At 40.7% G+C, this 22,681-nt stretch overlaps 3 protein-coding genes across 4 annotated transcripts in view; 2 read left to right on the top strand and 1 right to left on the bottom strand.

Annotated features, from left to right (window-relative positions):
* The window catches only part of LOC147144948 (zona pellucida-like domain-containing protein 1), a 27,418-nt gene extending 10,672 nt beyond the window's left edge, over nucleotides 1-16,746 (bottom strand). Inside the window, exon 1 of the mRNA XM_086036735.1 lies at nucleotides 16,390-16,746. The gene's annotated coding sequence lies outside the window, so the exon portion shown is untranslated. The remainder of the gene's footprint in view (nucleotides 1-16,389) is intronic.
* On the top strand, nucleotides 2,994-13,877 carry laynb (layilin b). Of its 2 annotated transcripts, none has more exons than XM_086036734.1 (7): nucleotides 2,994-3,342; nucleotides 6,452-6,758; nucleotides 8,529-8,686; nucleotides 9,787-9,837; nucleotides 10,205-10,260; nucleotides 10,382-10,496; nucleotides 11,379-13,877. In XM_086036734.1, exons 1-7 carry the CDS (start codon nucleotides 3,009-3,011, stop codon nucleotides 11,594-11,596), a joined length of 1,239 nt encoding a protein of 412 aa, XP_085892860.1. In that variant the 5' UTR covers nucleotides 2,994-3,008; the 3' UTR covers nucleotides 11,597-13,877. The 2 variants fall into 2 exon arrangements, with proteins under 2 accessions (XP_085892860.1, XP_085892859.1); XM_086036733.1 differs by having other exon boundaries at nucleotides 3,076-3,342; nucleotides 10,205-10,282.
* sik2b (salt-inducible kinase 2b) overlaps nucleotides 15,994-22,681 on the top strand; it is a 68,420-nt gene continuing 61,732 nt past the window's right edge. Inside the window, exon 1 of the mRNA XM_086036731.1 lies at nucleotides 15,994-16,570. Within this exon, the coding sequence (XP_085892857.1) occupies nucleotides 16,433-16,570 (138 nt within the window). The 5' untranslated portion in view covers nucleotides 15,994-16,432. The remainder of the gene's footprint in view (nucleotides 16,571-22,681) is intronic.

The following is a 22,681-nucleotide window of genomic DNA, read 5'->3' on the forward strand; positions in this document are numbered from 1 at the left end:
TCCATTATCAATACCGCTTATCCTCACAAGGGTCGCAGGGCATGCTGGAGCCTATCCCAGCTGTCTTTGGGCAGTAGGCTGGGGACACCCTGAATTGGTTGCCAGCCAATCGCAGGGCACACAGAGACAAACATCCGCACTCACAATCACACCCAGGCGAAATTTAAAGTGACCAATTAACCTACCAAGCATGTTTTTGGAATGTGGGAGGAAACCGGAGCGCCCGGAGAAAACCCACGCAGGCACGGTTAGACATTGGTCTAATTTATTTTTTAATCGTTATGCATCATGTAAAACAAAAGTAACAACCCTGTTTTGAAAATGTATTGAGTAAAAAGTACAGATACCGGTGTTAAAATGTAACGGACAAAAGTAAAAAGTATTCTAAACAATAAATACCCAGTGAATTACTAAGTACTGGAAAAAATTACTCAAGTACAGTAACGAAGTATTTCATCGTCCCATCTTTGAATAAATTAAAACAACAGACACACACATCGGTGAAATAAAAAGAATATGGGACACGTCGTTGCATCTGTGGAACCGCAAGGTATACATCACTGTCTTATTCATTATTCTTTATTTATTTGGCTGCGTGTAAGGAGTGCGGCACCTGCGTGTGATGTGGTACCGGTTAAGTCCTTTCTTGACGGCGTTAGCTGACTCGGACTGACTGGAACCACGGGGGTCAGCCAAATATGCAGACGGGAACTTTGTGACAGTTAGGCGATGCCCAGCTCTGACTACCACTACCGCCACTACTACTACGGCTGCTACTACTACTGTACTATTACTACTACTACTATTTATTCTTTGTATTTCCTGAATTCTGGATTCCATGTGTCACACTGCTGCCTCTCACAAGTCAGTTTTAGTATTACGGTTGCCATCTGGTTTCGTGGAGGAGACTCGCAATATAATTGTCGGTGACGACATGATTACATGTGTAGTGTTCTGTGTTGGTCATTAGGAGTACAGTACACCAGACACTATAAGCGCGGTAAGCACACACATGTATATTTTTTCCTCGTGTCTATCCTGCTTAAAAATATTTGTAACACCACAATGGCATGAAGTGCCTTTTTATACCACTGCAAGTAATCATCGTAATAATCAACAGCACTTTTATTGGATCTTGTTGTGTCCAATGTGTGTATAAAAGCTGCTCCGGATAGGGCGCTGAAACATAGTTTAATTTATCTTAATCGGATTACCGAAAATGTAAACCACACTGTATTATTATAAGATAAAGGAGACTTTATTTCCATATATGGGCATCTGTGAGCATTTTCTTTTCATCCATATGGGTGCCAACTCTTATTCAAAGTGAAAGTATGTTTTATTTGGCAGAATTACAGTTAACCTCTGTTCCATAATCCTCAATGCTCACAAGCACGGTGATATTCTGGAAATTAAGTCACACTGCCTGGAGACCAAAGAAAAGCAAGGAACAGGAAGTATGGAGTTTAACAAAAAAAAAAAAAAAAAAAGATTTCCTCTCTTTCCTCTGGATTCCTTCCTGCCCAATGGTCAATATATACAGTACGCTTCTCCTCCCATTCTCTCGTCACAATGTCTGTTTTGATTTCTGGTTTTTGCAGCATGCAACGGGAGGTGAATAATGCGCTTGACAGGAGATCAGCTCTCACTTGCACTCTTAACACACTTCATTGCTGCTTTTCAAGTCAAGATTGCCTCTGTTCACTCCATGTGCGTTATTTCTCCCCAGACGACATTCACTCATTCTGGTCTTGTGTGCGCATGTGCGTGTGCGTGTGTGTGTGCCTGTGTGTGCCTGTGTGTCTATGTATTTCGGGTTAGGATCTGAGTATGCGTCCATGCACCAAAGCAGACAAAGGTTTGTTCAAGTGACCTGTTACTCTATTCATTCTAAACTACCTTAAGACACTTGTTTCCCCCGATGAAGTCTTTTTGTTGCCCATCTCTGCTCATCAGTCCATAAAGCTTTGTTACAAAACTTTTGTGGCTCATCTCTGTACTTTTGCAAGATCCAATCTGCAAAATCATTTTGTCTGGCAAGATACAAAAAAATGCATCCAAACTAATTGGGAGAAGCTTAATCATGCAACAAGATAATGACTGAAAACACACTGTCAGACTCAGCACAACAAAGGACTTCATTAGGGGGGAAAGGAAGGGAAGTGGAAGGTCTTAAACTGGCCAAGTCAATCACCAGACCTCTAAACTTTTGTCTCATATTCATCTTTGATCTGAAATTCAAATGTCTTGAGTATGCAACAAAAACAAACAAATGGACCTTGCCGTGCCAATACTTTTGGAGGGGACTGTATTTGGCCCATATTGTTAAAGAAGTTAAGGTATACTTAGTACATACAATGACATATTGATAATGATGATTAAACAGAACCTCTAAGGTTGAACACAATCAACCCTGGGCTGCTTTTCAGTGTTCTGTTCTGTCTGAATTACAAACCATTTCTTGCATTTCATTTTACATTTTTGAATATTTTGTATACATTTAATACATTTTAAAAATATCAAGTTAGTAGCCGATCTGTTGCAGTCCAATCCCTGCTTCCATGTGTGTGCTGCACCTGTACCCTGAGTGTGATTCTGAGGGAAGGGAAGCTGGAGGGGAGGGGGGTCGGGTTCATCTGGTGTAATCAAGATCAGGATCGTTATCAGGATTCTGCAGATCTTGCTGATGAGCTTATCATTTCAATCAGGTGTGTTGGAGGAGGCAAACATCTAAAACATGTGGTTACCAGCCCTGGAGGACTGGAGTTTTATACTTGTGCCAGGTTAAAGGCTTTTCCACTTCCCTATGTTGAGTAGTATTTTGCTTAACTGTCTTGTTTTATGTTCTTTGGGAGGCCAAATTCAGTTAAAAGTACTTTTATTTCGAGCTAGCTCGTGCTGTTTATCATCCTTTCATTGAAACCTCAGAATAAAGACAGTGAAGTGGTGAAAACAAGACCCCCCCCCCCCACACACACACACACATATATTGGTCACTTGAATTTCAAATGAAAAGTGGCATATTTACTTTTTTGTGCTTTGTCTTTTTAACTGGGGGGAAAAAAACGGTGGTCTCATTTTCCCCCCTCAGCCAGACGCCATGTGCACGACCCACTTTTCCATCCAGCGCTCCCATCTCATCTCACTGCGAGATTTCGCCCCAGTGCGTGTACGTCACGGGTTCTTTCTGGTCGAAAACGGCGTTATTTTACGTTTTCGGTTGTTTTCGCAAGAAGAGCACAGCAGCACACCGACGTGAACATGTCGAGATGGATTTTGTGAGTCTGTTCGGCGCCCTGATCGCCTTCCTCTTCCACTATGTGTGCGCTTCTAAAATCAATGGTAAGACGCCAACACTTTCACTTGCTTTACTCCGAGTTTCTCAGTTATTTTAAAGGTTGCATGCGTCTTTGTACATACTAGGCTACTATTAGCCGCAGTTCCACGTTCTGTATTTTTGCTAAAATTTCAAATCATGTGAGAGTGACTGAGAGGGGAGAAGAGCGTCGGCATTGTAATTATTAACAGGCAGCGTGATGTGGAAAATATCAACAGCCACATGTTGTTTTCGTCTCAGCTGCTTAGTCAGGAGGTCCCATGTTGAGTTCGACTAAACAGCTTCAACCCTGACGCCAGTAGCAGGAAATACGACTACAAATCACTCGTGCAGTTGCTTTTATACTAGTTTTAAGAAAACTCAAATATTTGGGCCCAAGCTGTCAAGCCAAACTCACAGATGAAAACGATCATAAAGTTGCACAGGCATGAATTGTTTAGCCAAAATCAATACAAAAGTTGCACAGACAGCAGTCAATCCTTCGCACCAATGTTATTATTGTTGGACAAAAAAGAACTATTGTGCGAATGCTGACAAATAGGCAATCAAGTCCAAATGTTATTTTATAAGGAAGGAAAGTTGGAACGCATGGTCTGTATTATACCATCACAGGAATACAGTGGTATATTAGTATATATAGATATATTCACACATACAGTATATATGCACCCCCCCCCCACACACACATATATATATATATATATATATATATATATATATATATATATATATATATATATATATATATATATATATATACACACATATATATACATATATATATATATATATATATATATATATATAAATATATGATGGTAAATTCTGCCACAATAAATGTTCTTAAATTAACTTTCTTTGCTTACATATGGGAAACAGCACAATAGGTTCATCAGGGAGATAATTGATAATTAATATATAATTAATTACATATATAAATATATTGACAATAGACAAGATTCACCCTCATTTACCCTCATTTACCAGCAATGCTCAATCTGTTACAGTGCAAACATACATCTTTATCTTCAGTTCCGTGCATACATTGCGGATTGCTTTTTGTCCCTGCTCCTTTGTGCACAAACCTTTACACAGATACACGCGAAGTTAGAAGACTTACACTCAAAGCAGTAAGGTGGGGACCAGAATAGAGTAAGAAATGTTTGTCTGATTTATTCCAAAACTTTATGCAAAAACTATAAACACATTTTGGGTAATGTTTTCCCATATTACCTTGTCTGGAATGTTGTCATATGAATCTTAGAAATCTAAATACAGAGTTAATTTTTACTGACTGGATCTCTTTCTTTAATGAGTCTTTCTCCTTTTAATGTGCCCAGGAAAGCACCTTCTTGGACAGAGCAATAATCATGAGTGAGTTCAACATGGCTGGGGAATAGGTGATAGTTTAAAACGGCGTTGGTTATGCACATTGGAACACAACAATGTTCATAGTTTTGTTTATGTTTCTTTTGGGGAAAAAATCTTATTTCATCAGAGTTATACTCTGCTGTTTACCCTAGGCCATGAATGCATGGCTGAGGCAAATCAGAAAACTGGAAAAGGGAAAAAAGCTGAAAACAGTAGTGAAGTAATAATGATGTCATGGCACGCCGGCCATCCATCCATCCATTATCGATACCGCTTATCCTCACAAGGGTCGCGGGGCGCGCTGGAGCCTATCCCAGCTGTCTTCGGGCAGTAGGCGGGGGACACCCCGAATTGGTTGCCAGCCAATCGCAGGGCACACAGAGACAAACATCCACACTCACAGTCACACCTAGGGCCATATACGTTCAATCACATTGATGAAGATCTGATGTCAACCCTCTCCTCCATTCCATAGTGGGTGCATATTTTCTAATGGTGGCAAATGGGTTATTAGATCATGACCAGATGCAACCTTGCAATGTATAGGGGATATCATATTTGGGAACGCCTAATTTTCTGAGGAAGTTTGTAATAGTAAACAATAAACATTCCTTGTCGTCACAATACATAAAAAGCTGTATTTTGCATAATGTGTACACTCCAGCATCCAAGTTTTAGTTCCCCGTTCAAGCAGATTTTAGCTGTTGGATTATCCATGTTTTTCTTCTCTCTTCATGAAAAAATGTATAGTGTTCTGTCACTTTTTGCTGGTGATACATTCCATGCTCCCCCACAATAGGTGATTTTTTACAAAGTAGAGGTTGAATTTTAGTTTTTTGTATTTATGCCACTAATAAGCCATTACGAACCTCCACACACAGTTCCCATCCTTCTAAACATTAGTTATACTTCATAAATGTAACTTTAAAAATGCAAAATGAAGAATAAACACTGGCACTGTAAATCCTTGTGGTGTAGACGTAAGCTAGTTGCCATTGCTACCGTTGTCCTACTTCCGTACTTGCTTACGAAAATAAGACAAAGAAGAAGACAGACAGTAGTCATGGCAACTAGCTTACGTCTCCACAAGAAGGATTTACAGTTCCAAAAGGCACATTAACCTGGCTTCTGGTTAAGGTTACCGGTATGCATTTTAAACTAAAAAGATTTAGCGGTTGTTTCGTCGACCTCGTGTGGTCTTGGAGTCAGAGCGACTTCCGCTCAAATTATTTTCTAAACGCAGCCTATAAGTAGTTTTTGCTTCAAATATTTTCATTGTACTGCCTGATACTGGTACTCTGTTTTTTGGGGGCGGATGAATAACTGAATGGCGCATTTGAACAATGTTTTGAGTTTCCGAACAGTCTGCGTGAAGCAGTGCGGTCGCAGGGTTTTCGAATGCACCCTCGATGAGTGAATGGGGATTATGGGGGTGACAAACTCTGATGTTCATGGTCTCATTTTTTGTAAAACAAATTTGCCCTGAAAAAAAAATTAGAAGGAAGAAAATCAGCTGAAGAGCGAGTTAAACCCACAATAAATTAAGGTATGGTCACAAAAAAACTTTGCGAGTGAAGCCGCAATAACTGAACCGCGAAATAGCGAGGGAACACTGTGCAAGCATTCCCGGTGCAGGACAGACCCATTTGGTTTCTAATTTTGCAACCATGTGAGTGCAACAGGAATTCTTAATCGAACAGTCAGCCTCTTGTTCGCTCCCTCATGCCTGATGTCCCTGCCCAGGCCAAAGGATATGCCGGCGAGGGACACAGCGCCCATGCTATAAGGTGTCCTACATCCAGGACAGCAGGCGAAGGCTGACTTTCCAGGATGCCAGGCAAGCCTGCAGGGTGGATGGAGGAGAGCTTCTCAGCATCGAAACAGAAAGTGAACAGCGCCTGATCGAAAGGTTCATACAGCAGCTGCACGCCACCGACGGAGATTTCTGGATTGGCCTTCGTCGCAGCCCGCAGCGTTTTAGGACTGGCAGTGCCAACCCGGGATGCCCCTCCCAGTACTACTGGCTGGACGGAAGCAAAGCCAAATTCAGGTTCTTTTCCTTTTCATAGATGCAACTAAAAAACTGTCCTTGCATGTGCTATGTTGTTGTTTCCACTGCTGTTTCAAGACTGATAACCACAGACATTATTAGAGAAACCCGTTGGAATATAGCTTGTGTCATAAAAAAAACAAAAAAAAAAACACTATTGGTTTAAATGAGTCATTGTTGGGAATATATCCAGTTTGCTGCAGCAGTTTGAAACTGCAATACTGAAATTGTGTGGAATAATAATACATTACAATAGGCAGCATGTTGCCACAGTGCTTAGCATGTCTGCTTCAGAGTCAAGTGGTCCCAGGTTAAAATCTCTTCCTGGGCTTGCCTGAGTTTTCTCTGGCTTCCTCCCACATTCCAAAAACATGCATTTTAGGTTCAACATAGACTCTAAATCAGGGGCGTCAAACTCATTTTTGTCGCAGACCACATGGAAGTTATTAGGGATGGGACCGTACTCTGGAAAACCGATTACCATTCAGTACGCTCTGCGCAGGACAATACACACATATGGACTGCACGTCTTCTGTTTTGCAATTTGATTTACATTCACGTTGTGTATGTGTGTGCATGCCTGTTTTGTGTTAACCCACTCACAGTTGTAACTTTATCTGGCTTCAAAGTGTAGCTCACAGAGGCTGTAAAGTGTAAAACCGCTAGCACGAGCAGAAGAGTTGAAGATGCACTGGCTTCATTCAAAGTGTGGATTAATTTCGGTTTTACCGTTGAATACAACGATGAAAGCGTGAAAACTGTTGACAGACATTTTACTGTCATCTGCAAGCATAGCTTGAAACATGTTCTGTATATTTTAAGAAACTTAAGCAATATGAGCAATTTTCTCCTGTGTTCGTATCCTGATGTAACGCATGCTGGACACACGACAGTCGAGCGACTCGGAAGGGTAACACCAGCGAAACAGCAAGCGTCTTATAAGAATGCTTTTGGACACTCCTACCGTGCCACTTAAGATAATAGGTTAATATGCAATGGGACCATTATTATTCCTAAAGATTTGCAGCCCTTTTCTGTGGTTAAAGATATAAAGTTACAAAGTAAATGGCCAAATCAACGAAAACACTCAAACCACATACACATTTCAGCAGTTTTAATTCCCCACTTGAATGTCAGTTGGATTAAGCGTTGGGTCGATTGGTCATGCCTGGCGAGTGAGTGAGTCTCTGTGAACTAGTGTGCTTCTGCAGCCATCCACAAACGCAATACGCATTAATCAATTTGTCGAATCGATTAATCTGCGCTCATAGATTTTCGATTAATCGTTACATCCCTATTCAGTACACTACAAAATTCAGTTTTTACTGACAGGTACATAAAATAAAGGGGCACTTTTGAGAGAAAAAAAGATTGCACTTTTTATGCAGAAAACGCAGGGTGAAAATGTACTGAACCACAGCCCAAAAAATGAGGTATCATCATCATATCACCCACTCATCACTCACTCAACATTCACTCATCATACTTGATGTGGCCCAGACATCCAGACCCTAGCTCCAACACCTAAGTTGAGCTTGAGACCATCTCTTTAAAATGCTCTGGCCTCTGAGCCTTGAGTTTGACACCCATGCTCTAAATTGTTAATAAATGAGTGAGTGTAAATGGTTGTTCCTCTAAATGTGCCCTGCAATTGAGGAACGGTTTCCAGCTGACCCTAAAGAGGTCAAGTGCTGTAGAAATGAATGGATGGTTGGTTTAAACATAATTCAATTCAAAATAGTTTGAGCATTTGAACCCTGTGCATTTCAGGAACTGGCACTGGGACGAGCCTTCCTGCGGTGGGGAAATGTGTGTGGTTCTTTACTACCAGCCCTCTGCACCACCTGATGAGGAAGGCCATTTCCTGTTCCAGTGGAATGACGACAACTGCAACACCAAGAACAACTACGTTTGTAAATATCCTAAAGGTGAGCTGGAGGACCACTGATACGAGCTCAGAGCCATTTTCTATAATTGTGTACTGCAATGTTCTGCTAATATATATTATATATATATATATATATATATACATATATATATTAGGGCTGTCTAAATTAAAGCATTAACTATGTTATTTATTTAAATTTCATAACGCACAAAAAAACTAACTCAGTTAACTCAGTTTTATTTACTTCCTGTATCAGCTGCCCTCTGCTCACTATACAGCCAAACGTAGAGGAGAGTCACTGCCGCAAAGATGGACTTTTACATAGTTTTACTTTAAAAAGTTGCTTGACGGCTCATTGAAGAAATCCAAAATAATTTGCACACTTTGCACAGCCAAATTCAAATACCATATTAGTTGTACGTCTTTGGCAGCGCTGGGCACTTGACCCTCTTTTGCTGGTCCGGCCGCGACCCTCCACCCTTGACCTGGGAACGCTTCCGGCCGCGCCCCCCCGCCTTTATTCATAATCATTTATGCAACCATAATATTGTATATGTATATATATATATATATATATATATATATATATATATATATATATATATATATATATATATATATATATATATATATATACATATATATATATACAATATTATGGTTGCACTGTACAGTAAATCAGTATAAGTGCACTGCAACATAAAGAGACATTTCTAATGTATGGATAAATTTCATTTACAATTTGACAGGAGCAAAATATTAGAAAGATCTTTTGAGTATGATCAAGTGCACTTCTACACCATATTCACAAACCAATTGTTCAATTAATACCTCTCATTAATCAAAATTCCCGTTCAATATCAGTGTTTTAAAGGTTCTTCCAATGCAGTGTATTAGATTGCGCCTTTGTAACTAATGTTTTGTGTGTAAAGAATGTTATAAATATTGTTTTAAGTCATTTTGATGACTTGTCATTTGTTGTATTACCTAACATTTATATTGGTACTAAAGCCGCATGTCCAATTTTAATGTACAGTACGTTTAACTCTCCTCATAGCACCTTAGTGGTGTAAAGTTACTATACATGTTGATTACATAATTACATGGTGTCCAAGTACAATCACTACTTTACATTTACAGAGAAGACGGCGGTATTTACAGAGGCCGGGAGACGGAACGCAGCACATGCAGGTACAGCATGCACCATATGAAATTTCATGTGTCTGAGACCTCAGGGCTTGAAAATGCACTCTGGGTGTTAAGATCAGGGGTTGTCATTTATATGCTGTCAGCTATGGGCATGTGAAGCCCTTTGAGACTTTCCTGTGATTAAGGGCTATAGAAATAAATTTGACTTGACTTTTGACTTGACTCACACAAACATACAGTCTGTCCTAAAGTACACAGTGCTGTACTGTACTATCTTGTGCTCATTTTAGAACTTGTGATGGTTCTGTCTATGAACAAGGAAGTGCAACCACTCTTAACTGGATGAATCATTAAAAGACAAGACATTTTTTCCCACAAACATGAAGTCATTTCTTTTTTGTTCCCCCAGTTTCAACTGTGATGCCAAATATATTCTTCACAACATCAAGTGGCGAGACAATTAAAGTAGGAATGCCTGAGTCATCAGGTTGGAAGAAAACGTTTACTCTCTTACTCAATGTGTTACACTCTCCCAGTTATATTTTTGAATAACATGATGAAAGCTGTTTTTTCTCTCCCTTTTCAGTGTCTTTCTCCGACAACTCCCTATATGTTCCCTACATTCTGTATGCAACGATTCCTGCTCTACTGCTGGTGTTGCTTGCAGTTTCTGGATTCTTCTGCTACAAACAAGCTAAGCGGTGCGAACCAAAACACAAAAATAGTTGATGAACATCACAAAATACATTTCCCTTTTTCCACTTCACAGTACCAACAGGGCAACACTGACTTTTGGTGCTTTTCCGTAGTCAAAGTCCGGTACAGTGAACCCCCAGTTATTGACGGGGATATGTTCCAGATCCACCTACCAATAGGTGAAAATTCAAGGATTCAAGGAATTTTATTGTAATAACAACACACATGTCCACATGATATGGCACAAAATACAATCACCGAGCACCCAGGTTTGGCCTGATGTCGGGGGCTGGAAAGCACTCTGTTCTTCCAGAAAGTAGCTGTACCTAAGCCCGGTGGTCCTGCTCAGGATGCTTGGAAGCGTCCTGCCTGATTTAAAATGTATAAAAAGACCAAACCAAACCATGATCAACCAAAACCATATAATTTCATCTAGTATTTTGCTAATATATAATACCACACACCATAGATAGAAAGGCTAACAGAAATTAGCATTGATGTTGTGGTAATCAAAACTGCTACTTTAAAACATAGCGCAGAAACATATACATACAAACAGAGCAAATAAGAATACTTATTTGGGATAATTTCTCTCTGCCTAATGGGAACAACAACTATTACTGGAATTTAGTTAGGGAACTTCCGTCCCTCTTCTTCTTGCTCTTAATCATGCAGAATCTGTTCCAGTTGACCTCAGTGCCTGGCTTGTTTCGGCACAAAGTGGTACTACACTGAAGGTGTGCAACTCTAAATTCAGACTTGCTTGTAGACTGTCGAAAGATCAATTGAATTAGAGGGTCTTATTTACAACCAATGCAACCTGAATGCACTTCTTTTCTACTACATTCCTTCCTCTATTGGTAACCATAGTTTTTTTCTGCCATCAGGAGGAAGTTGGAGACCAAAAGCTCCAACGGCCAACCCAAACCGTGGATGCCCACCGAAGCGTCATCTTGCCCTATTCAAGGACCCTATGCCTTCAGTGACATCACCAAATTTTCTCACCTTGCTCTGGACAGCACCCTACCAGCAGACTTCAAAACAAAGTACCCCTGCGCTCCTACAAAGGAACCCCAGTGGAATGATTACGAGAATGTATTATTAGCGGACAGGGAGAGTGGCTTTGTGACTAATGACATCTACGAGACCAGCGGAGCTCAGAGTCGACACTATCGCCCTCAGCCTGGTTGGGTTGAAAATGAGATCTATGGGTAGGAAGCTGTAATCTTACGCGGCCTGCCTGGTGCCAGCTAAGGAATATTACCCAGCCAGACTAAGGGATTCAGTGTTCTTTTTCCTCCTTTCATCTTCTATACCACATGCCTGGTGCAGGATACCTGAACATGTGGCTGCGACTGGAAAGTATATCCACTTTGTGCATCTACATCCAGGTCCTACTGTGGAACGAGTAGGACTTGGAATTCTATTAATGCCATACTTAAAGATATAATATGGATAGACAAAAGTATTGGATCAATTAATCAACCACGGAATGTGCTAGATTCTTTAGTTCATCTTGAATCTTAATTTGTCCTCCTAGCAAGACATTCTAGAGCTGTGCTTCCAAATTTGTGGGAATAAATTGACGACGAGGCTTCTTTTTATTTATACCGCCAAGCTATCATGCAAAAAGCAAAGTCCAAAAAACAAAGTCAATTTCTGTGTTTGGTGTGGAAGAACTTGCATTAATAGCAAACACCTCTTGAGTGAAATGGATTGTGAACCAGGCTGTCATTTCATTATCAATGTCCTCACAAATCTTTTTTTCTGGATAAATGGACACACACCAGATCTCATACGGCCAGCACATTTCCAAATGTTGAGGTTGCATCAGAGCCAAAACTGAGGCAGGAAACTGTCCCGCCAGTGTAAAATGTTTTCTTTTATGGGATCTCTTTGTAATAGAAGACAATGGAATCCATGACAGGGATCCATACAGATAACAGCCAATACTTCTGTTCCTATAATGTATTAATTGAAGTTATTATAATAACAAATGAAGAAACAATTGTTAATCATGTAATTTATGTATAATTGTGTGCATACTGTGATGCTACCATGCTAACTAAGGCCATTATTATGGCACTATATATGCTAAAACCCACAAAAACGAGTTTAACAGTTCTTTTTTAACTCCTCAATCAACCCACTGTATTTTGCACGTCTCCTTGGCAGTGTTTTGTCTAAGAGCAGTGTGATAGAATTAGAATCAGGTGAGAGGATAATCTACAGTACTTTGTGACCTTCAACTCTGTGGCTGCCATACAGCTGACTAAAATACAGTGGTGCCTTGACTTGTTTAATTCGCTCCATCAGCTTGCTTGTAACTCAAATCGCTCATCTCTCAAATCAACTTCACCTTATGAAATTAATGGAAATGCCATAAATCTGTTATAGTCCCACCCCCCTGCCAAAAAAACAGCAATTTTTGTTACGTGTTTTTGATAGAGAAAAATGTCAATCAAACAAACAAAAGAGAATGTGAAACAACTAACTACTTTTATGAAGTGTAATTAAGCCAAAAGTCACACACCCATAAGACCGTTAATGTGTTATGTCTTTAAATGCGGTGGCCTGGAGAATGCCTTGTAGCTCTCCTCTAGCTCATTCTATCTTCCCTGCGAGTAAGCTTCTGCAGTGGGGACTGAGGAGGGCTTACCTAACCAGCGAGAGCTCGGCCGATGTCGCGCACGCTTGTCAGAGTTTCTTCATAGCACAATCATTGCACGTTTGGCTTTTTTGAGAGCCACTCAGAGGGCTAAATATATATACAGAAGACAGATGTTTACGCTGTGTGGGAGAAAGTACACGTTCTGTGTTGATGTCAGGAAGTATAAATCCTGACCCGAGCACTAAGTGTCCTAAAAAGTTGTTTGTAAACTGAGGATCCACTAAGAGATTCCAACTGAATTGCTCCATCTTTTTCTGCGGAGAGCCTGATGCTCACTTGTAACTCGAGTCATTGCTCGCATGTCAAGGCAAAAAACAAAAAGCATCCGAGCAACGGCTCTTATCTCGAAAATCTCTTAAGTAGGTGTACTCATAAGTCAAGATACCACTGTATAATCATTCAAAAAAACACCTCCAACACAGTCCGCATGCGTCAACCATGACCCAGGGAACAGTAATGTCTGGTATGAGTGAGACAGGTTATGCAATAACAGATGTTTTTATTTTATTCATTTTGCTTCTAGTGGTTCATATTGTCCCCTTTTATCCGTCATTTCTGTCAAGTTATGTAACTGCAGTTTTGATTTCAAAGAGGGAGTGATTAACCCAAATATTCCGCCTTGTCAGCTTGCCTGCAAATGCACTGCTTCTTTATTTGGTTCAGCATGTTTTCATGGAAGGATGTATTCATCTAATAAAACGATTCAGCAGGACAATTCTGGCCTTTTCCTCTTAACCTGAAAAGTGACATCAGCTCAGTGTAAGGCTTCCTGTTTGAAATCACAATTCCAAGGAACAGGACAGCACATGTGGAAACACTGATGACAGACCAAAAGTGACCCCTGCAAAGCTCAAACCTGTGGGCTTTCCCACTTCTACCTGACAGTTTGATAAACTTACATGATACTGAACAGACTTTTAGGAAGTTTTAGACATGTCATGGGTTCACTCACCAGTGTGCCTGTCTCATAAATGTGTGCAATGAACTCTGATGTATGTGACTGAATGAGTGCCGTTTGGGTCTCTGTGTGTCATCATGGAGAGCTGCAGCAAACCCAGTCATGGAGAGGCTGAGTATGTTCTTGGAGAATGGTCGACAGGAAATGCCAAAAGCACATCTGGAACTCTTACATTCAGGAAGTCCGTGCGTGACAGCAGGGGCCTTCTGAGCGCAGCTCTGCCTGTCAACAGTCCACCGCTCAGTGGGAGACAATTGCCGGTACTGTATAGGAGTGTGTGCTGTACGTCAAAACATGCCATTAACGTTGTAACGTTGGTCACGTTATATATGTGTGTGTATATATATATATATATATATATATATATATATATATATATATATATATATATATATGTATATATATATATATATGTACATGTATATATATATGTATATATGAGTTTATTTATATTTATATATATATATATATATATATATGTACATGTATATATATGTACATGTATATATATATATTTATATATATATATATATATATATATATATATATATGTACATGTATATATATGTACATGTATATATATATATATATATATATGTACATGTATATATATATATATATATATATATATATATATATATATATATATATATATATAACGTGACCAACGTTAATGGCATGTTTTGACGTACAGCACACACTCCTATACAGTACCGGGAGTTGTCTCCCACTGAGCGGTGGACTGTTGACAGGCAGAGCTGTGCTCCGAAGGCCCCTGCTGTCACGCACCACTTGTTTTTGCTGCCATTTTTTATGAGATGAACTCAAATGTCCAGCATGTACACAGCGACCTCTCACCCAAAGTCAGTCAGGATAGGTTATGGCCCATCCACAACTCTTAATGAGGATGTGTGTTATAGGGAATTAAGGAATGGACAATTTGGACCCTCTTACCATTCTTCAGCATTGACCTACAGCGGGGGTCACCAACAGGTTGCCTCCAAGGAGAGGAGCCCACGCGCCTTTTCTAAAAAGTAGCTCACCAGAAATGGGCCATTGTGGTTTGGTTTCCTTTGAATGTTGCAGAAGTCATCATTTGAAAATGGAAACACTTGCAGATACTTCTAGAAATAAAGTGTGTGTGACCACTGCACCTGTTGTATTCCTTTTATTCAACATGTACTATGGTTCGAATACATCACACTGTACAGTTTGTATTTGCCTTTCTTTTTGTTTTACTCTGTTGTCTGCTGACTCTCGCAAATGAGAATCTGTTCTCTTACCCGGATAAAACCAAGGCTTTATAGATGAGGATAAAGGATGGATTGCTGCAATTGCCTTATTTTGCCTGCAAGTGGTGCTGTAATGTAGCTGACCAAGACGCTTTTGTCTGACATGCTTAGGTTCTCGTTTGGACTTGTGTCATCCATGATATCAAGTTGTATATTTCTGTAAAATCGTTTGCTGTGCATCATAATTATCTGGAATAGATTAGAACTACATGTCACTAGAAGTTACAAAATTCAAAGCGCGCACAATTCACATAATGCTTGTACACGGTGCACAGCACTTTTTCATGCACGTGACAAAAGACAGTCTATCAGCTGAACCATCATTAACCCTTTCGCGCATAGCAAAAGCTTATGAAACACCTGCATGGGCCCAGACTGTACAAAAGAAAGTTACCTTATGCGTGCAAGGGCGGTGGGCAGGCGAGCAAACACGCGCACACACACGAACACGCATTTCAGAATAGCAATTTTACCGGTTGACGTAAGAGGTGGGTCTGGTTGTCGTGGCAACCAATTGGCACCGAAGTGTGGAGCGGCGCCGTGGCCCCGCCCCTTGTACAAATACCCCCATGGCTTTGACGTCAATGCACGTCAGGCGGAGAACATGATGCCTCTTTGCGAAGCAACTCGTGTGCGCTGGCTAATAGAGGGGACCTCGAGCTGAAACATTAAGCACCATTGTACCCGTGTACCCGCAGCAAGGTGACATACAAGGTTTGCCCCCCGACCCTCAAACAAGAGAGAAAGAGAAAGAAAATGGACCACCTCTTGTCGCCGCCGCTTTGAAAGGAGACTCCGTCAATCCACTAAAGTCTGTTTTTTTAATGGACACGCTTCGAATGGCGGCGGCGGCGGTGGCGGCGGCGGCGGCGGCTTATGGTTAGTTTGGCTTTTTGATCTGAAACAGCTCAAGGAAGCCCGTCCCCCACGTCACCACCACCCCCCAGTAGTGTGTCCCTGCTTGTGTGGTTGCTTACCTCATCGTCCTCCGGCCGCCGAGACAGTCCCGTCGAGAACAGCATGGTCATGGCTGACAGCGTCCAAAAACCGCTGCTCCGGGGTCCGGTCCGTGTGGGCTTTTACGACATCGAGCGCACTTTAGGAAAGGGCAACTTCGCTGTCGTCAAACTGGCCCGACATCGCATAACCAAGACGGAGGTGAGTGAAAAGTCTGCGAAGTCGTTAGCTTGGAAGCTAACTTGGGCTACTGTAGAGTTAGAGAGCCGAGTTACATAACTTTTTAGCCACTGACACCCAGCGCATCTGGCGCCGACATTGTTGACACAAAACAAGGTTGGTTTGGTGAAGTGTGTATTTGTTAGCCGGAGGGCTGACAGCGTGCACGTTTAACCCCGCTTGGCACGCTCGACTGTCGGTAAGTATGGCAAGCCATTTGAGCAATTATTCCAAATCCTTGATATCACACATTAGTGTATTACACTAGTTTGGTCTTTGTTAGCACTAGTTGGACATTCAGCCACACTAGTTATGCACTTTGTCCTACTAGTTGCACAGAGTCGCTGCCAAGTCACTCGTTTTCAGCTACTAGTGACACTGTAGTCCAACTAGCTCTGACAGAAGACTGACTGGTGACGCCTACAAGCACACTTGTAGTGCCAAATTCCCATCTAGTCAGCTTTTTGACGCTCTAATGGCCCACTGGACCAAACTTGTAATGTTCAAAGTCTTACTAGTTCACTACTAACATACAAAACCTTTAACATGTTAACTAGTAAAACGTGGATTTTTCTAACATGTTAACTAGTGACCTATGATTTCCTACACTAGTTAACTAGTGAGAGCTAAAATACCCACTAGTGAAGTATAAAACACTAACTAGTTAGCTAGTGAAAGCCCCTTGAAGTCTCAAAAATGTCACTCGTTAACTAGTGATGCCTCAAATGTCCATTAGCTACACTAGCGCATCATTTTGACTAAACTAGTTTAACTAGTGATGTCCAAAATGTTCACTAGTAGAACTAGTGGATGCCAACCTGCTAACTAGTTAACTAGTTAAAGGATCTTTTGATTTAACTACTTTGCCCAAATGTTCACTAGTAGAAGTAGTGAAACCCAAATGGCTCACTAATTACACTAGTTACACTAAATGCTAATCAGGAGGCAGGAAAGTGCCTTATGTGAACACCTCCTATTGGCTCTCTGATAAGAGCTCCACCCAGCAAAAAATTAACCCTTGTAAAGCCTGATTCTGAGCTTCCACAATTGTTTACTGCCCCTTGTGTAGTATCTTTGCAGAATCAAGCCATTTTTCCCAGTGATTGGATCGCTAAGTGATGTATATTTATTATTTACAGAGAGATAAAGGATAATGGCATAGCTCTTGTCACGTTCCACTTTATATGTAATACTATATAAGAGGAATGCAGGATATTGCAACATTCCTGCAATGAATTCTCTCCAGGATGTGAATTTTCAGTTGTGGTTGAGTCTATTCAAAAGAGTTGCTAATTTGTTTAGGATGCTGTAATTTGTGGTGTAAATGTGGATTTGTGAGAAAAGGACAATAGATCACAGTAGCGGAATTGATATCGTCACCCTCTCGGCTCCTCTACTGTGATTATCTTTATCGTGAAAAACAACGAAAACAGATAAAATACAAAAACACAACCTTCTTACCTTTTCATACAGTTTAATATGTAGATATTTTGAGGTTTCTAAATCTTTATTGAAGCAAATTTTTTTATCTTTGTTTTTTGTTTTTATTATTATTATTTGGGGGGTGGGGCAGCCGACTTAGCAGAGTGATCAAACAAGGTAAGATGTTAGAGGAAAATGTCATTGTTTTAATTCATTTCAGACAATTCATATCCAGAACACAGTTGAAAATATGAAAATACTTAAATACAAAAAAAACGATACAATGAATTTAACAACAAATAAACTGGATATTATTTAAGATTTCAGGAGAAAGTTGTGCCTCTTTCTCCTGATGTCTTTAGTGAAGCTGATCACCCTTCATCTTATTAACAGCATGATTCGCGCTGCCGTCAGATGGGTCAGGATGGTACTGTGGAGTCTCCCCACAGTCAGGACTTAGTTTATCCAGTTGTCCCTCCAGTAAATTACAGCGAAAATGTTATTTACAATGCAGTTGCAGTCATATGAATACTACATGTAATGTAAAGTCAAGAAAATAATGAAGCCACTTAAAACTTTTTTCATCGCTGTTTAACCGCTACAAAACTGAGCCAACAACAGATTTAGAAAGTCCTGCCTACACAAAGCTGCTTTCGGCGGCTACGGAGCGTTAAACTGCCGCCATAGCTGTCAAAACACACTGGACACTCCGAAATCGTTTGAGCAACCTTTTAAGCAGGCTTTATCTTGATAAATTGGCACCACATTTGACGTTCACACAACTACTTTCTCGTCTAAGATAATCGTAAAACTACATTTTTTTTAATGACAAAAACAGTAATATTTACCATAAAAACTTGCAGTACCTGTGAAAGTTTCCCACTCAGGTTCTGTTGCGCTGCTTAGCACAAAATGCATCATGATTGGCTCTTTGGAGTCCATACGTCATGTCTGATGCCTCCTGGGTAATGTAGGCTTGTGAGAACACCGCTGAATAAATACGCAAAGGGCTTGCCTTGGCATTCCATAGTGCCACTAGTAAAACTAGTAAGAACATTTGGGCTTACTAGTGAACATGTAGGCACAAAAACACCCACTAGACTAGTTAACATGTTGCTGAAAATGAATGTGTTGTCAGGGTCTCTGTGCAACTAGTAGGACAAAGTGCATAACTAGTGTGGCTGAATGTCCAACTAGTGCTGACAAAGACCAAACTAGTGTAGTACACTAATGTGTGATATCATGGATTTGGAATAAATGCTCAAATGGCTTGCCATAGGCAAGAGCAATGAGCGCGAGCGCTGCTGGGAAACAAAGTGTAAAGATTCATGACTCCATGGTGGGCATCCAGTTGGCAACATGATTAAGAAAGATGACTGATGATACTGTTGGAACATATAAATGTCACATTTATGAAAATTATTTTTTAATCAACTGACATGGCACTACGATAGCGTGGACATGTTAAACTTGACAACATGAAGCTATACACATAACATGATAATTACAAAATGTAAGTGTAAACTATCCACTGTTTCAGCCCCCAGTGAAGAAAGACAAAATGCTACTCGAAATATTACTGACACCACCATGGTAGGGTTCCTGAATTACCGTACTAAAAAATTACACACTGAACAACAATAATAATAAACAGGGGAACATGCTCAATAAAACAACGGAAATAGAATTTAAATGATAATGACTCCTTTATTAAAATAACTTGTTTTAGACCACACTTGCTAAAATTGCAAATTGTCAAATGTAAAGAATGATTGAGATTTTGCAGTTCAACCTATACAGTTACTGACTAGGTTTTGGTACAATTTCTACCGATCTGCTCAGCTGTTCGTATCACACAGGTGGCATACTGAAGGCCCGGGGGTCCAGATTCGGCCCATCACCTCATTGTGGCACGCATGCAAAGGCAAATTTTGTGCGTTGACTTCATGTTTCTTGCTAAAATCCCCAAATTGCAAATTGTCTTTACATTTTATAGTGTTGAGACATATTGCAAGCATTTTTTGTTACTAATCGACCATTTAAAATAATTGAAAAATAGTTGATCAAACAATTGTTTTACTGTCCTCTGATTTCAAAACTAGTTCAGTTGTGTCGTGGCTTGGTCCAAAGCGGCCCACAGCCCGGTACCGTGGTAAAGTGACTTTCATAAGGGCCCATCAAGAATGCTCCCCCCCCCCCCCTGTGCTGATACCTACGCTCCGACCCTGGCACAGAACCTGGTAGCGATTAAATGAAATAAATGAATAAATAAACTAATCGAAAATCGGGAACTGAAAATCGAAATTGAATCGGGCTTAAGTGAATCGTTACATCCCCAGTATTTAGTTGTCAGTTGAAAGTACCTACATGGTGACAAAAAATGTGGCTATGCTTGTCTGTTACCAAATGTTTTATATTCAAATAACACTCATTGTTTTTTCTTTTTCCCCCTCCTTTCCTTCCTTGTAGCATGGCAAAGACTGTGCGAAATATTGGCAAAAATTCTTAAATATGTTTGTTGATGCCTCAGTAAACAGTACATATTCAATAGTCTCATTGCTTCAGCCTGTGATCGGATCAGTGATCTGTTTATTTCCACTTGCTGGTTGGTAACCAGGTAACAGCCCCCCCAACAAATCCTGATCATGTAAAACCTAGTTTTCAGCCTGTTTTACTACCCCCCAAAAAGTGTAGATTTGCATAATATATCTGGCTTTCATCTACCTTTGCGTTTTACACAGAACCCAGCAAAGCAGGATATTGTCACAACAGTGCTTTTTCACACAGCAGTATCGGACGCAACACTTAGATGTGTGGTGACGTCAACAGCAGCATCTGGTGCAACATGCGCATTACTTTTTAGAGAGCAACCATTTTTTTTTTTTTAGCAGCGACAGAAGTGTGAAACATTTTGCCTTTCTGTGTTTTTCCTCATACAACGGTGCTATACCACCTCGGTTCCAGCTGTGGTACTAGCCGTGAAAGCGGAACATTAGGCAAGTACTGCACTTGTACTTTCTGTCCTCTGCAGTGCCCATCTACATTTGTACTTCCTGTGGGAAATACTACCAATGTCATGCTATTTGCAGTACACACATGTATTTTTCAGCTTACAATTATGACCCATTCATGATGGGCAGCCATATTTTATTCTTGCGCTTTTGTAGGGGTTACGACCCAGGTAGTTTCTCTGTGTATCATACTCTTGTCATTCATTTTTAGCATTTGCGTCACACATCTTAAGAGCAACACTGCTCTCCCATGCAGCTTGCAAACCCACTTGGTGTGACTGCACCATTGCCATGGTCCTGTATTTCTTTTTCTTTTTTTGTTAATGACCCCCATGGCACCTGTATATCTTGAATCGATGACTTACAAAGCGTCACCATGTACCTGTACGTTTTGTGATCATGACCCACACAGCCCAGCTAGCTAGCATGCAAAGATCCTGTCTGCGTGTAAACACAGCAGTATCTGGGGTGAGCTTCATGGGTTGGTGGTACAGTTATGTAAGCCAAATAATGACGTGATCTAGCGGTTTCTTGTGGCCGCGGTGCTGAAGAGAAGGATACACTGGAGAGATCTGTGTTTGGGATGTGTTGCGCACGCACGCACGCACACGCGCAGTCCACTGACATTGCTGGATTTGACATTAGAAACACTGCACACTCTCAAGCCAAGCAGCACAAGGAGGGGACAGAGATCTGAGTTCATGTCGTCATCTTGCAAGGGAGCCTTTCGTGCATGGTACCAAAAAGACCGTGCTAGTTGCTGGAGACAAAATAAGTCACGAGACATGCGAAAAGAGCTTGATCTGTGATCACCTGGGGCCTTTCCACTCTTTGTGGTTAATCAGTGATACCATACGACACAACCACAATTACCAAGACAAAGCTCTCGGTGCATTTAATGACTGACATTGTTTGGCAGCGCTTCGCAAGCCTCTTATCGTTAATCTAGTTGAGTCGTGAAGTAGTAAAGTGATTTTCGAGCCGGGTAATTTGTAACCATGGAGCACTAATCACAATGTAAATGCATGTCACACAAATGACACAGCTGCCAATTTCACAGCAGGATCTGCTGTTGGTTGCCAAATCGTGCTGGTCACTCGCGACTGGCTGGCTGGCGCATAAGGCAACTGCGGCTGACCCGGCCAATTGTAAAAGTACCCAGAGTTAATTTTGTGGGTTTACTTTGTGTGATGCAATAGAGTGTTTGGCGGTGCCAATAAAGAAAGGTTAGCCAGGTGTGTGTCTGTGTGTATAACTTACTTTTTGTACTTTATCCGTCCATTCACATGCGATGAATTTGCTGCCTGTGGCCCTCCAGTCAGTCCACTCAGCAGGAAGTCATCTTACGCCATCTCTGACCTTTGCATTGTCCCAACCTTTTGTACTTTTTCCCCCTAACTGAGCTTTCAATGTGAGTTGAAGACCTTTTCCTCAAGTGAACATGTACAAGGTTCTCTAATGTGATTCTTTCAAGACCAGGCTTGAATTTCTGCCCTTCACTGATACTGGTGCTGCTCGTGGATGTCATAAGCTTGAGAAACCAAAACACTCATTACTGCATTTACAGTACAGTACTATAAGATAGCAGTTGGTGTCAAAGTCCCCTTTGAGTTTCAAACGAAGCAAGCAAGTTATAAATGTCTCGAATTATTACTGCTTT

This window comes from Filicampus tigris, chromosome 7, assembly GCF_054856515.1.
Source record: "Filicampus tigris isolate MCC_2025a chromosome 7, RoL_Ftig_1.0, whole genome shotgun sequence".
NCBI classification, from domain to species: domain Eukaryota; kingdom Metazoa; phylum Chordata; class Actinopteri; order Syngnathiformes; family Syngnathidae; genus Filicampus; species Filicampus tigris.

Excerpts from the sequence above, each read along its gene's own strand:
- laynb (XM_086036734.1), top strand. The coding sequence starts at position 3,009 with ATGAAAAGTGGCATATTTACTTTTTTGTGCTTTGTCTTTTTAACTGGG. Across the intron at positions 8,687-9,786 it reads CGTTTGTAAATATCCTAAAG|AGAAGACGGCGGTATTTACA; the intron begins GTGAGCTGGAGG and ends TTACATTTACAG. Across the intron at positions 10,497-11,378 it reads TGCTACAAACAAGCTAAGCG|GAGGAAGTTGGAGACCAAAA; the intron begins GTGCGAACCAAA and ends TTCTGCCATCAG.